Source organism: Dipodomys merriami, unplaced genomic scaffold (genome assembly GCF_024711535.1).
Source record: "Dipodomys merriami isolate MVZ:Mamm:240054 unplaced genomic scaffold, mDipMer1.0.p SCAF_12, whole genome shotgun sequence".
Classification (NCBI taxonomy): domain Eukaryota; kingdom Metazoa; phylum Chordata; class Mammalia; order Rodentia; family Heteromyidae; genus Dipodomys; species Dipodomys merriami.
In genome coordinates this window covers 39,542,303-39,558,310 of record NW_027202493.1, presented here as the reverse complement: position 1 = coordinate 39,558,310, position 16,008 = coordinate 39,542,303, and the positions used below count along the sequence as shown (strand labels likewise).

The following is a 16,008-nucleotide window of genomic DNA, read 5'->3' as shown; positions in this document are numbered from 1 at the left end:
CGTGTAGCTACGTGATTTTGCACCCCAGCTTTGCTGTTCCCTGTACCCACAGCAGGCTTTGTGCTCCCCCTGCTGTTTACCAGCCTCAGAGTCTAACCTCAGGACCATGTCCAGGATGTTACACAATAAAAGGCAGGCCAGTGCATACAAAATACTCAATGTATTTATGAATTCATGACCAAATTAAATATGAAACCTTATATAAAAAGAGGTGTGTTCTTTGTTATTTTTTTAACCCCAGCACTGAGTCCGGGGGACGTGAGTGTCCTGGTGGTGGTTACTGCTCCCCCCCTTCGTCCCTCCTGTCCCTCCGTCTCGCCCTGCACTGGGGCGTCTACTGCTTCTGCCTCCCTGGAATCCAGAGCACCCGTTTCTGGGGGAGATAGAGTTCTGCATTCTGCACCTCCTCTCTCTCCCATCTGGTTTCCCCCCAGCCCCACTGGGCTGCAGGGGTCCCCAAGGTGCAGGTTGGCTATGGAGCTGTGGGGCAGAGGGTGGCGAGTTCCTGAGGGGGCGAGCTGGCCCTGGTTGCGGGGAGATGGGAGTTTTATGGCCTCTTTTCTGGCTTCTCAACCTTGCTGATAACTACTACATTTTCTGAGAGTCCTTCCATCTTCATCAGTGGTGCCAGGTTGCTCAGTCCTTGTAAGCACCTGAGACCACCCCCACCCCCAACACTGTGCTTTCAACCCACAACTTCCTGGAGGCCAGATATATCCCCAACTCTTCCCCCAAGGAAGGCATGGGCACTACACTGGTCTCCTTCCCCTATGGTCCTTTTTCCTGCCAGGAGTCTTGAAGCCATGGGCAGGGAGGCTGTCCAGCCAGCAGAGGGCAGCACACAACCAGCTCCCAAGCCAGCCACCTCAAGGGACTTGGGAGGAAGCTATAAGCCTTGCAGAGTTCCCTGCACAGACATAGCAACCTGCTTGAGCTACCACCACGGGGTCCTCCTGACAAGGACTGAACCTCAGATCTCTAGATCTTGGTACTACATGACTGTTGCAGGGCTGCCTTTCTTTCTGAGTTTGCTCTTCCCAGACCAGACAGTCTGGCCCCCTAGGATCCAGCCAGTCCACACGCCCAGCCTCTTTTTTTTTTTTTTTTGTCGGTCATGGGACTTGAACTCTGGGCCTGGGCGCTGTCCCTCAGCTCTTCAGCTCAAGGCGAGCGCTCTACCACTTGAGCTACAGCGCCACTTCCGGTTTTCTGGTGGTTTATTGGAGATAGGAGTCTCACGGTCTCTCCTGCCCGGGCTGGCTTTGAACCGCGATCCTCAGATCTCAGCCTCCTAAGTAGCTAGGATTACAGGCGTGAGCCACCAGCGCCCGGCTCGCCCAGCCTCTTAAGCATCTTCTCACAAGTGGGCCACCTGAGCTCGTACCTAAGGCTCCATCACCTGTGTCTCAAAGGATGCTGGGTGGTAAGGAACAGATTAGGAAACAAACAGTCAACTTTAGGCCCTATTTTTGTCTTGATGGTGCCAAGCTCCAGTTTTGATCTTCTAGTCACATCCTGCCTCCTCTTTGATTAACCTTGTTTTCCTTTCTCTCCTATCCAGCTGTGTCCTTTCTCCTGATACCTGATCCTTGCCCCAGGATTCCCCAAAGTGTACACTCCACAAGCATCTGTGGGATCACCCTTAGAAAGGGGGCGGGGCAGCCTGCGGCAAGATGGGCAGACAAGGGCTCTGAACCCAGAAGCCGAGCCTTCCATTGACCAAGGCCAACTCAGGCTACCAGGAAGCAGAGGCCAGGATCTGGAACTGCCTGAGGGTCAGGACCACCCCCAGGTGAAAGGCAAGGAGCTGATTGGACAGCCTAACCCTCCTGCTCCTCAAGGCCTCTGATCTGCTTTATAAATACGTCAGCTATGCTGGGTCCTTTTTTCTTTTTCTGATTTTCCTTCTTTGGGAAAGCAGAGGGTAGAGTGGTTTTGTTGGTGGTGGTGTTGTGTTTGGTTTTCTTTCTGTCCTTGGGATTGGTGGTGGTTTTTTGCTCATTTTGCCCCATCCCCTAATAAGCAGTCCTGCCCAGAGGTGGAGGAAGGGCCCCGTGGAGACCCCACCCTTCCTCCTCTCCACCCCAGCTGATGGCTGCTGCTGTCATTTCCAAATCTTGATGCGTGCAGGAGGGGACAGAGGTTTCTCACTGCACCAAGAGGTAACAACACCTCCACAGCCTAGAGCTCTGAACCACCTCTGCACCTCCCCAGGCCCGCGGCAGCCAGCCAGGAGAGACGCTGGCGGAATGAATACCAGTCTCCACATGTCCTCTAGCAGCTCAGCTCCAGAATGCAGACGCTGTGCTTGGAAGCCTTCACCTCTACCCTGACTTCTCCACGGAGAACCGGAGTAGGCTCGGTGGGGATGTGCTCCCGGAGCTTCCGGAACCTTCAAGTCCACGGATGGAAAGACATGGCGGGAGACAGGCAGGACCCTCACGCTCACGGGGAAGGGGACGGCTCCCTGCCCCGAGCAGAGACCAAAACACACAGACAAGCCCTCTGCTGGAGGCTCTCTCCTTGGACTCCATAACATCCTTGGGCCCCCAGAAGAACACCAGAGCTCTTAGCTCATTCCTGCAGCCCACCTCCTGGCAGGTGTCTCCTGTCTGCCTGGATGTGGGAACTCTGCAGGCAGGCCCTGGGCTGAGCCCGCTCCTCTCTGGCACAGCCATGTTGGCTGGTGAGGCCAGCTCTGCCCCTAGGGTCCTGGTTACGTGCGTCCCCTTGTCCCCGTCAGGTGGAAGGGGTGATGCAGAAGAGCAGAGGGCCAGGGGCAAACGGGGACAACAGCAGCGGGGTCAGAAGAAGGTGGCGACACCTCAGACCACAGCCGAGGAGGAAGACGGGGAGGTTGAGCTGGCTGCGGAGGAGGATGGGGAGGAGGGACTGTTCCAGAACAGCCACCGCCGCTTGGGCTGCCGCCTCAGATGCAAATAGTCCTCCTTCTCCCGCTCCTTCCGTGCCCTCTGGTAGTGATCCTCTTCCTTCAGGTACCAGACAGGCGGCCACCGGTGCTTCTCAAAGTACTCCTGGTTTTCTGGGGGCAGAATGCAGGGCGATGGGTCAGGAGGACCAGAGGAGGAGGGCCAGGGGAGGAAGAGCACCGGATGCGGATGCACACTGCAGGGAAGTCCTGCCACAGGACCCTGGACCAGCACAGAGTCTATCCTGCCATGATCCAGGCCAGCAAATGATGCCGGGGATGAGGGAGGCATGAACTCCACGAGCCTGTGCAGATATATCTGCACCCCAGTTTACATCTGAGCTGAGTCACTCCCCAGCAGCCCATCCCCAGTGGAAAATACATCAACTGAAAATGCATTGAAACTAGGTACAGTAATACATGTCTGTATTCCCAGCTAATCAGGAGGCAGAGATTGGCGGATCACAGTCCAAATGCAGGCCTAAGAAAAAGGGATCATGATCCTAGCTGAAAAACAAACTAAATACAGAGGTGCTAGGGTGTGGCTCAAGGGGTAGAACACTCGCCTAGCAGTCACCAGTACCAAAGAAAGAAAAGAAGACAATGGACTGGCTCCCCTGACCTCTGAACATCCTGGCTTAGTACAGTTCCCTATAGAGCATCCCTTGTTTCCCCTGAGATCACAGGAGCCCAGTGGGAGCTGTAGCTGTGGCTGCAACCCAGCATCACCAGAGAGGATTAGACCTTGTAGGCCAGCCTGGGAAAAGATCCAAATTCAAAATACAGTTTCTACTTAACTCATATTGCTTTTGCACCATGGGGATCCTTTGTGTTAAGAATAAAGCAGGTTGCCAGGCACTAGTAACTCATGCCTGTAATCCTAGCTCCACAAGAGGCTGAGACTTGATGGTCAAAGGTAAGCCTGGGCAGCAAAGTCCCTAGATGCTTAACCACCCAAAAGCCAAAGGCAAAGGTGTGGCTCAAGTGGTAGAGCATCAACCTGGAGTGTTGTTAAAGATAGGGAACAGCACTCAGGTGCTAAGTTCAGGTCCCAGTACTGGTCACAAAGAAAGGAAGAAAGGAAGAAAGGAAGGAAGAAGAAGAAGAAGGAGGAGGAGGAGGAGGAGGAGGAGGAGGAGGAGGAGGCGAAGGCGGCAGAGGAGGAGGGGGGAGAGGAGGAAGAGGAGGAGGAAGGAAGGAAAGAGGGAAAGAGAAAGAGAGGGAGGGAGGAAGGGAGGGAGGGAAGGAGGGAAAGAAGGAAAGAAAGGAGAAAGAAGGAAAGTAAATAAATAATGGGGGAGGAGGGGGGAGGGGAGAGGGAAAGGAAAAAAGAAGGGAAAGGGAAAGGGAAAGGGAAAAGGAAAGGAAAGAGTAAAGATCCAGAAACAAGGAAAGGGGCAGCAAAGCCATCAGAAGAATCCACAAGGACAGCGATGAGAGTTGCGAATTTTCCAGAAGTTTCCAGACAGAGCAGAAACTCCTAAGGAAATCTAGAGGTACAGGCCATCTGGAACTGGCTAGACCAGAGGGAGGGCTGGTCTTATTCTGGAAGACCTGGGAAACCATGCAAAGTATAGAACCAAGAGAGTAGTATGGATGTACCTAGACTTCAGTGAGGAAAATTCTGGGAGACAAGGAGACAATGTGGAGACAAAGAGAGACAGGGCTGAGAGGAAGGAGGGTGCAGTGCGCCCCACAGAGGGGAGAAGGGGGGAGCAGGGCGGGAACCCCACAGAGCACGGAGGGGCATGTCTCCCTGGAGCCCCTGCAGTGCACCTGAGAACTTCATTAAGAAGGGAAAGAATGGCACCATGGAGGACCTCTGGACCCAGGCAGATCAAGCTGTGCACCGTGCCTGTTCTGGGGTGGGAACATCGGCACAGTGGATCGTGACTGCTAAACAGAAAAGTATGTGTGTCCTAGGCTGCAGCAGGGAATGGATTTATTTTCAGTGTGCTACCCATGAGTCTGAACACCCTAGCCCGACACCCACTTTGCACCACTAAGAAAACAGAAGCCCAGATAGGTAGAATGAGCTGTCCCAGGCCCCCCGCTGTCCACCCAGTGCTTGTCCCAGCTGCCCCTCTGCTTGGCTGGAGTCACCTTGGCAGACTGTCCCCCTCCCTGAGGTCAAGGGAGGTCAAGGCGGCTTAGAGATCCCTGGGGTTCAGCCAGAGCTCAAGCTGAGTTCCCTCCCACAGGAGCTGAGATCCCCAGGGGGCGGCTAGGGCTACCCGCGTGCTCACCTGGGGACATGGCCTTCATGTCTCGCGGGAACTTGCGGCACACGTTGTTGTAGTTGGTGCAGATGTGGTGGAGACACCAGTCGGCCAGCTGGTAGGCACAGTGGAACTGGAAGGGAAAGAAACACAGGTGGTCTACAGCGACGTCTGCGGTCGCCCACGGAACTGCAGCTCTAAGGTGCAGGGCAGGCAAGCGGGCAGGAGCCAGAAGGAGCTGACCCAGAAGTACAAAAGCCGACCTGGGATCCTGGGCATCACTACCAAACCCTCCATCAGCTCACTCTGGTCCTGCCCATGGCGTTCACAGCTACCAGATCTCCACAGCCATTGAGCCTCTTCCCTCCTCTGATCATACCCCACACGACTTCCTTCCCCTCCCATCGGTCCCCTAAAGTGGTCTCCACCAAGCTGAGTGGTAAGAGTTAGTGGTAAGAGTCTCACCAACTTTTCCACCCTCAGCTGAGATTACAGGCATGAGCTACCGGTGTTTAGCTGGTTTTCTTTTTAACAACCACTGGAAAAGTGAAAGGACTGCTCTAGCCTGCTGGTTCAACTATAATTCCAGAGCTGGGAATGTGGCTCAGTGGTAGAGTGCTTGCCTTGCATGCATGAAACCCTGGGTTTGATTCCTCAGTACCACATACACAGAAAAAGTCAGAAGTAGTGTTGTGCTAGCCTTGAGCAAAAGAAGCACAGGGACAGTTCAAGCCCAGGACTGGCAAAAACATAACAAAACAAAAAAAAACTACTTATAATTCCAATACTGAAGAGACAGGCAGAGGGATGAAGTTTGAGAACAGCTAGAACCACATTGTCACACCCTGTTTCACAAAACAAACCAACTTGCCCTTAAAAGAAAGTGGGTAAAGGAATTTCCTTTTTACTTTCAGTTTAAATAACAGTATCTGTGCTTAAAAACTGGTCTTTATGGCACCACTCACTGGCTGTGTGACCACAATCAACTTGTAACCTTTTCAAGACTAGTACTGTCTTTCCTAATATGTACTGTGTGGTTTACTAGATGCTATCACCCATTCATTTGAATAAGCATTTGAGGGTGAAGGAATCTGATTAATTTTAATTCCCTACGCTTGTGCAGGATTTCTCAATGCTCTTCTCCAAGCACTTTGATGATCAATATTTTATTTAATACAGCAACCTTTAGCTAGAAGTGGGAAAAGAATTTGTCATCAACAGATAATGTGAATGACCTCTATGAAGAAATACTATTACAGCGGGTGCTGGTGGCTCATGCCTGTAATCCTAGCTACTCAGGAGGGTGAGATCTGAGGATCATGGTTAAAAGTTTACCCACGGAGGAAAATCCCTGAGACTCTTATTTCCAATAAACCACTCAGAAAACCTGAAGTGGCGCTGTGCCCAAGCCCAGAGTTCAAGCCCCACTACCAACAACAGCAACAAAAAAAGAAATGCTATTACAGATGTGTCTTGTTTGTGGTCCCATGAACCACAATGGTGGTGTTTAGTAAGATTAAATGCTGAAATAACCCAAAATCAACTTATCATTGATGACAGGACATGACCTCACTTTTTTATTCTTACAAGATTTAGAAATAGGGCTGGAGCCGGGCGCTGGTGGCTCACGCCTGTAATCCTAGCTACTCAGGAGGCTGAGATCTGAGGATCGCGGTTCAAAGCCAGCCCGGGCAGGAAAGACCGTGAGACTCCTATCTCCAATAAACCACCAGAAAACCGGAAGTGGCGCTGTAGCTCAAGTGGTAGAGCGCTCGCCTTGAGCTGAAGAGCTGAGGGACAGCGCCCAGGCCCAGAGTTCAAGCCCCACGACCGACAAAAAAAAAAAAAAAAAAAAAAAAAAAAAAGAAATAGGGCTGGAGAGATGGCTTAGTGGTAGAGTGCTTCCCTAGTATGCATGAAGCCCTGGGTTTGATTCTCCAGTACCACATAAACAAAAAGCTGGAAGTGGCGCCATGGCTTAAGTGGTAGGGTGTTAGCCTTGAGCAAAAGAAAGCTTAGGGACAATGCCCAAGCCCTGAGTTCAAGCCCCAGGAGTGGTCAAAAAAAAAAAAATAGAAATAGTGTCTATTTCTTAGTAATGTCTTGTTTTTTAAGTAAACACACTATGCCATGCAGCTATACTACACAAGTTCACTTTTTCCCAGAATTATATTTAATAAGGAAAAACCTAAACTGCAGTGTCTTCCTCAAACTGTCTGTTGTATATTAATGACCGATAGTACTTAAGTCCATACTAACTTAGCTTTTTATTTATTTATTTTTTTTTTTGGGTCTGGTCGTGGGGCCTGAACTCTGGGCCTGGGTGCTCTCCCTCAGCTCTTCAGCTCAAGGCTAGTGCAATACCATTTGAGCCAGAGGGCCACTTCCGGCTTTTTTCTTTCTTTCTTTTTTTTTTTTTTTTGCTTATGTGGTGCTGAGGAATCAAACCCAGGGCCTCATGCATGCAAGGCATGCACTGAGCCACCTTCCCAGCCCCAGCTTTTTATTATTTTGTATACATTGCATGCCTTGTTTTTGAAGAATCTGAGGATCCTTTGTCACATTCTCACATTCAGTATCTGGAATTGTGACTTTTGTACACATTGGAACTAAGCAATCCAAAAAATGTACAACTACTCTTTTATCTTTCATTCAAATTAATTTTTATTTGTTCTACAGTAGGTGATTTTTTTTTTTTTTTTTTTTTTTTTTTTTTGGTCAGTTGCAGGGCTTGAACTCGGCCTGGGCACTGTCCCTCAGCTCTTCAGCTCAAGGCTAGCCCTCTACCACTTGAGCCACAGCACCACTTCAGTTTTCTGAGTATTTTATTGCAGATAAGAGTCTGATGGACTTTCCTGCCCTGGCTGGCTTTGAACCATGATCCTCAGATCTCAGCTTCCTCAGTAACTAGGATTACAGGCATGAGCCACCAGTACCCAGCTACCTTAGATGAATTTAAGGAAGCATCAGACATTTTATGAAATGCTAAAATCAAAACTTACATTGGGACTGGGAGGGCAGCTCAGTGGTAGAGCGCTTGCCTTGCATGCATGAGGCACTGGGTTAGATTCCTCAACACCACATAAGCAGAAAAATAAAAGCCGGAAGTGGTGCAGTGGTTCAAGTGGTAGAGTGCTAGCCTTGAGCTGAAGAGCTGAGGGATACCACCCAGGCCCAGAGTTCAGGACCCATGACCGGACCCAAAACAAAAACAAAAACTTACGTTGGTAACTTGAGAAATGAAGTATTTAGTCATATTAAACTTAAGACTTTCTGAAAGTAGAATCATGGTGAGTTGCTTTGAAAGGTATGAAATCTCAGCCTTCTTAGGTAAAGAGGCTTTTTATTAAAGTAATACAAAGAAAAAGGAGACAAATAGAATAAAATCAGCCTATTTGCAACACAATTACAAATTTGGAATGGTACAGTTTGTCAGTTTACATTGTCTGTTCTTTATCTGGATTATGAAAACAAGCAATTTTTTAGTTGAAGTAATTCTATACTGGTTTTAAAAAAAAAAACATAATGTCATTATTGTGGGAAATCTTTTTTTTTTTTTTTCTGTGCCAGTGCTAGGGCTTGATCTCAGGACCTGGACAATGTCCCTTCACTTTTTCCACTCAAAGCTGGTGCTGTACCACTCAAGACACACCTTCACTTCTGGCTTGTTGCTAGTTAATTGGGCAGGAAAGTTTGTGAGAACTCTTTATCTCCAATTAATCACTAAAAAGCCAGATTGTAGAGTTGTGTCTTGCACATTGGAGCTCTAGCCTTAAGCAAAAAGTTTGACTTCAAACCACAGGACCTGCACACACACTCAGCCTCCTGAGTAGCTAGGATTACAGGCATGAGCCACCCCTGCCCACCAATCCTGTGAAATTCTTTCTCCAATAAACTACTCAGAAAAAGCCTGAAGTGGCTCTGTGGCTCAAGTGGTAGAGTGCCAGCCTTGAGCACAAAGAAGCTAAGGGACTGTGCCCAGGCCCTGAGTTCAAGCCCTAGGACTGGCAAACAAAAGGTGGCGTAGGGAGAAGAGCTGTGCTTGTAGAGCCAGGAATATTCAAACTCATGGAGACTCCCAGAGAGCAAAATTTCAACTCAGGGTACTGAGACGGTGGCATAGGGGCCATGTCAGCCCCTTCTTGACACCATCCCAGAAAAGGATTTGTGTACTAGTCAGGTAAAAAGTCTAAAGGGAGGGGTAGTGCACACACACATGCCCATGCTGGGGCTTGAACTCGGGATCTTGTACTCTTTGATTGGCTTTTTCTGCCCAAGGCTAGCACTCTACTACTTGAGCCATACTTCTGCTTTAGCTTTTTCGTGCTTCACTGAAGATAAGATTTTCAGTGATTTTCCCTGTCTGGGCTCACTTTGAATAGCAATCCTCAGAGGTCAGTCTCCTGAATAGCTAAGGATTACAGTGTAAGCCATCAGCACCTGGCAGAAGTGGACGTTTTCATTGTCAAAGTAGGCTAGAGATAAGACATATTAGCAAAAACATAAAAACCACTTTGTCGGGCTGGGAAGTTGGCTCAGTGGTAGAGCATTTGCCTTGCATGCCTGAGGTCCTGGGTTCGATTCCTCAGCACCACATAAGCAAAAAGAAAAAAGCCAGAAGTGGCTCTGTGGCTCAAGTGGTAGAGCGCTAGCCTTGAGCTGAAGAGCTGAGGGACAGCGCTCAGGCCCAGAGTTCAGGCCCCACGACCAGACCCCCCCAAAAAAAAAAAAAAACTACTTTGTCATGAGCAAAAGCACAATTTACCAGAATAACATTGTTAGGTTTATGAAAAGAGGTAGCTGAGTAAGAACAGCACCACGCCCGTGGTATTCAGGTAAGGGGTAGGTTTATTCATTCTTCTGGCTGGCACCAGGCTATGGCCCTCCACGTGGGTGGGAAAGGCCTGGGAAACAGAGAGCTGGGAAAGGGAGAGAGAGAGAGAGAGAGAGAGAGAGAGAGAGAGAGAGAGAGAGAGAGAGAGAGAGAGAGAGAGAGAGAGAGAGAGAGAGAGAGAGAGAGAGAACTGTGAAAGAGCTGAGAAGGAAAGAGCTGAGAGCCAGGGCTAGGCCTTATCTAGGGTATGGGTGGAGAAAGATGTGGCCACAACAAATCAGACAGGACCTCAACCGATGCAGATGTGACCTCTTCCAGTTGTGCCAGTTGCCTAGGTAATGCAAGCACTGGGTGGAGACTTCTCACCATCCAGGAGCCGACCTTACACCCAGGAACTAGGTAAAGGTAATAATAAAGATGCACTGCACACATAAATTGTCATGTGAATTCAAACCCCTTTGTACAACTAAAGAAAAAGCATTTCAACAATGTCTTCCCCTCCCTTTCCCCACCCCGGTTGGTCATAGGACCTGGGTGCTGTCCCTGAGCTTTTTTATTCAAGGCTATCCCTCTACCACTTTGAGCCAAGGCAACACTTCTGGTTTTCAGGTGGTTAATTGGAGTTAAGAGTCTCCTGAAGTTTCCTGCCTAAGGTGGCTTTGAACTGTGATCCTCAGATCTCAGCCTTCTGAGTAGCTAGGATTACAGGTGTGAGCCAGCACCCTGGCAAGTTTCAATAATTTTGAGGACCAATGAATAGAACAACTAGAGAAAAAGATTTAGAAAATAACCAATGAAATAGTAGATTATGAGAAAAAACCCTTCACTTAGTATACGTTTATGTAAAGGATGTTCTATCTTTTTTGTGCCTGCACTGTCCCTTAACTGGACACTAGAGCACTCCTACTTGAGCCACACAGCCACTTCCATCCTTTCCACCTCCCTGGAGATAGTTTCAGGGACTGGTGTGGCTTTGAATCACAATCCTCAAATCTCAGTCTCTTGAGAACCAAGATTACGGTTATGAGTCACTGGCACCCGACCACGACATCTATTTAAAGACCAAAAACCTTCATAGAGACATATACACCCCAAATAAAAATATCACCTCTAAGCCAGGCACTGGTGGCTCTCGCCTGTAATCCTAGCTACTCAGGAGGCTGAGATCTGAGGATCGCGGTTCAAAGCCAGCCCGGGCAGGAGAGACCGTGAGACTCCTATCTCCAATAAACCACCAGAAAACCGGAAGTGGCGCTGTAGCTCAAGTGGTAGAGCGCTCGCCTTGAGCTGAAGAGCTGAGGGACAGCGCCCAGGCCCAGAGTTCAAGCCCCACGGCCGACAAAAAAAAAAAAAAAAAAAAATATCACCTCTAAGTCTAGGTGGTGATATTGGTCAATTCTATAAAACATGTATGAAACACATATTACTGATTTTATACAACTCTCCAGAAAAGTTTAATAGAAACCAGTGTAGTCATTAATATATGAGCTGTACAGAGACATTACAGAAGAAAATCATAGGCAATGTCTGGTGAATATAGATATGAAATAGAAAGTAATACCAGCTGGGTGGTGGTGGCTGATGCCTGTAATGCTATCTACTCAGGAGACTGAGATCTGAGAATTGTGGTTTGAAGGCCCCTGGGGCAGGAAAGCCCATGAGACTCTTATCTCCAACTAACCACCAAAAAAGTAAGTGGAGCTATGGCTCAAGTGATAGAGCACTGTCTTTGAGCAAAAATGCTCAGGACATATCCAGTCCCTGAGTTCAAGCCCCAAGATCACAGAAGTAAAAAGAGAGTAGAAGGAACCAAGGAAGACAGGCAGGCAGGCCACCCAAATCACACGCAGAAATAAGTGAGAAAGTAATCATCGTGACAAGTGAAATATAGCCTAAGAATTCAGTTAACATTTGAAAGTCAAATTTATTTTATTAGCACAGAGAAGGAAAGCCCATACAATATTTTGACAAATTTCAGCCAGCTTTCCTGGTCAGAATTCTTAGTAAACTAGAAATGAAACTAGAAATTTGATCTGATAATGCTTTCTTGAAGAAAAAGTACATGATCATTGTATCCAACTGTCATAGGATATTTTCCTTCTAAGGTCAGGAGTCAGATAAGCATTTAAACATCTTAATTTATTAACGTGCTCAGAGAAAACAAACTGTTGTTACTTAAGAAATCATAGTGCATACAAAATCTTAAACAATATACAAAATAACTAGAAATAATATAAACAAGATAAAAAAGTGTACTAAACTCCATTGTATTTCTGTAAAGCAGTGACACTTTGAAAATAAATCTGTCAATTCTACTAACCAAAAATATTTAGGAATGTTTTTACAAGACCTGCAAGATGCAAACATCTGCAAAAACATCCTGAAGATTAAGAGAATCTACATAAATCCATTTGATGATCTGGAAGACTCAAGATGGTGAAGATGTTAATTCCTCCCAATGATTTCTACATTGCACACAAGCCCTATTAAAAATCTCAGCAGGACCAGGTGCTGGTAATTCGCACCTATAATCCCAACCACTCAGAAGGCTGAGATCTGAGGATTGCAGTTAGATAACCAGTCCAGCAGGGAAGCCTAAGAGACTGCCAAAAACTAGAAGAGAACCAGTTTTGAGGGGAAAAAGTAAAATTGACACCCCTGAGTTCCAGCTCTGGTACTGGCACTGTATAAAAGATCCAGGAGGCTTTTACAAGGTGAACATTTTATTACAAATAAAATGTGTATGGAAATACAAACCACAGGAAAGGAAGCCCCTAACTGCCTAGGCTTCAGTAAGGTGGGGGGTGGGGTGGAGGAGTAAGTTTTGGTTTTTTTCAATAGTGTTAGAAGACCGGGGTAATAGGTTTGAAGAAAAATGTGCACCATAACCCGGTCCACTCTGGACATGTGGACACGAGGATGTGCGACCGGTGCCGGGCATCCCTTCCTGGACCTGCCTCCCACCGCTGAATAACCACCCTCGGTCCCGTCCTCGGCTGTCCAGGCTTTCCCCACAGCCGCCCTGCCCAAGTCCACCAGCGATCTCACTCTGGAGGGGACGCAAGGTCCAGTGGTAGGGCGCCTGCAAACCCCGGTACCGCCGAAAAAATAATAAAATAGGGAGAGAGAAATCCATCCAAAAGGCAAGGTCCCTGGGGCTTGCCTGAAACCCAGGAGCATGGTGACGTTTACCTGGCACTGAAACCCAACGACAGGACGTGAGCCACGGGGCACGGGTGGACCAGGGCTGCAGGGAGACCCTCACTTCAGCCTCGCCCCTCCTGGCCTTCGGCTTGTCTGCCTGTCCTTCTGCTCCCTGTGGTAGCTGAAAGCAGAAGTTGAGATGAGGCAGAAAGGAGTGGGTGTGTAGAAGAGGAAGCCAGGGGTTCAGAGAGTTTTTGTTTGGTGTGTGTGTGTGTGTGTGTGTGTGCGTGTGTGTGTGTGTGTGTGTGTGTGTGTGTGTAAGCACGCGTGCACCTGCCGGTAAGATAAGTGTTCTTAATTGCCTTTTTTTTTCCTGCTCAAAATCTGGTGCTCTACCACTTGAGCCACAGATCCATGTTAGGACCAGGTTAAATTAAGCAGGTGGACCAAGGAAGAATGGAATTTGACTGGGATAATGAAGTCTCAGGACCTACGTGCAAACTTGAGAAAGAGGAACAAAATTGCGGCTTACCCTTTGCGGAGAATTGCAAAGTGAGTAAAAACAGGACCGACAGTCTGCAAGGCTGACCACCAACGTCCCAACGTTTTTCTGTGTGATTATGCTTGCTCAGCAAATATACCAAAACATGGAACTTGACCCTTTGCAGTCAGCTTTGATTGATAAGAATAAGGCCAAACTTGAAAGGTAGGATCTCCCTTTGGAAGAAAACCACCTCCAGGTTAGTCAAAAACCCGGAGATAAAGGCTTTTTTGGATTGTCCAGGAATCAATCGACAGTAGGACCCCAAAACTACTGATTAGTTGTAGCTTAAAATTTTATTTGAGCAAAAGAATAAAGCACTGACGTGTCAGGGCCATGCCCAAGGATCTTAGGGCAAGGCCTTGGGTGCCAGCCTGCACCAGCTGCTAAGCATTTTTGGCTGGAAGGGGAGAGGACTTAAATCTGCACAGTTGGTGTCTTTGTCCATTTTGGCCAATGGTCACTCCGGATGTTTTCACAATTTCTGCCAGGGCCTTCTGCCTAGAGACTCTTGACAGGAAGCTTGGGGAACAGAACAAAAGATGGGAATGACGCATTTAGTTAGTAACGGAAGCAGAGTTACAGTTCCATTTACAACCACAAAAGGTTACAAAAGCATTCATTATTGATAAGCAGAGGCTTCTAATTGTTACATGGCCCAAGTACCTAAATCAAATATTATATCTTCAATTTTCATACAACAATAGCTTGAGTAAATCAGGGGGTTAAACACCAGGTTCCTGAGATTCTATAACAGAAAAACTAGGGCGGATTTAGGAGTATGTTCTGGTCAATGTCAGCTAAACCCAAAACTAGGAACAAAGGGAAGATCTAGGATGAGAACTATGCATTAATTGATTATTAAAATAGTAATCACCATTTATAATATCATTCTGCTTTGTAACTTGCTTTCTTGCTGATTTTGAAATTACCACTGACCCCTGTAAGAGGCCTCTGTGGTTTTTGCCTTTATATTCCCTGAGCTATTTGAGTTTGGGGCTGCTCTTTGTCCCCCGAAATGACAGAGTGGTCCCTGTGCATGAGAAATAAAATATCCTATCTTCATTGTGTCTGGATCTCATTCTGGTATTCAGGAAACGTTCTGGATAAAACAATCCACTTCTGGGATTTTGCTGGTTGATCAGAGATAAGTCTTCTAGACTTAACTGGCCAAGCTGAGATTCAGTTTCCTGAGTAGCTGTGATTACAAGTGTAATTATTTTAAGGACCTGGCTTAAAATGACTTTTTAAAATTGTCACTATGAAGGTGCTGTACAGAGAGGGGTTACAATTACATACACAGTTCATCTAACCCTAAAGAGTCAGATTGAATGCGTGCCCATTCCATAGGAGGGGCCGAGTGGCCCATCTTTGTGTTGTCCCTTTTCCCTGCAGATAGACACTGGAAACATGATGGTAAAAATTACTGATGTGGTGATCTGATTAGTATTGCTAAAACTGCCCCTTGGATGTGTTAAAATTAAGACCTTAAAAAGAGGGTTAAAAAGTTTATTTGTATAATGTGACTTGCTTTTAATGATGTTTTACAATTCGGATGTGTTTAAAAGTTATAAAGGTGTTAAGTCTAGCTTCTTGGTACAGTTATGATGATTGTAATTTTTGCATTAAGGAAAAATTGTTATTTGAGTTTAAAATTTTTAGTGTGTATCTGGTTTTTTTTTTTTTTGTCGGTCGTGGGGCTTGAACTCTGGGTCTGGGCACTGTCCCTCAGCTCTTCAGCTCAAGGCGAGCGCTCTACCACTTGAGCTACAGCACCACTTCCGGTTTTCTGGTGGTTTATTGGAGATAGGAGTCTCATGGTCTCTCCTGCCCGGGCTGGCTTTGAACCACGATCCTCAGATCTCAGCCTCCTGAGTAGCTAGGATTACAGGCGTGAGCCACCAGCGCCCGGCTGTGTATCTGTTTTAAAACAAGCAGCCAAGAGACAATGGGTACACTTAGCGTCAAGATTTTAAGGAATTTTTTCAAAATGCAAATGAAACTAAAGTATAAAGTATTAGAAGAGATTAATAAAAGGCTTTAAGAAATTAGGAATGGATATTTGGATATGAAATTTAAAAGGAAAATTGTTTTTAATACTTGCCTCAAAGAGCACAAATTAAAAATTAGGATTACCAAAAGAATTGCTATTCCAGTTTGCTCTTATAGGTATTTTTTTTTTTTTATCAGTTTCCAGCAGGCCCAGAGCAAAGCACAGAGGATTCTTACAAGTTTGTCAGATGTAACTTTGGCTCTTAATAAGCTTCAAGTAAGAGCATGCTTAAAAGCTACTTCTATGTTGACCACCTTGTTGCTTTTAATTGGAGTAAAGTGGCCTTTT

At 47.0% G+C, this 16,008-nt stretch overlaps 1 protein-coding gene across 1 annotated transcript; it reads right to left on the bottom strand.

Moving 5' to 3' along the window:
- Positions 1 to 170: 170 nt before the first annotated feature.
- Positions 171 to 13,260, bottom strand: LOC138823361 (rho-related BTB domain-containing protein 2-like). The gene is made up of 3 exons (XM_070016642.1): positions 13,175 to 13,260; positions 5,176 to 5,281; positions 171 to 3,043 (listed from the first exon to the last, which is right to left on the bottom strand). The coding sequence occupies exons 2-3, from the start codon at positions 5,192 to 5,194 to the stop codon at positions 2,826 to 2,828; spliced, it is 237 nt and encodes a 78-aa protein (XP_069872743.1). The 5' UTR covers positions 5,195 to 5,281; positions 13,175 to 13,260; the 3' UTR covers positions 171 to 2,825.
- Positions 13,261 to 16,008: the final 2,748 nt, after the last annotated feature.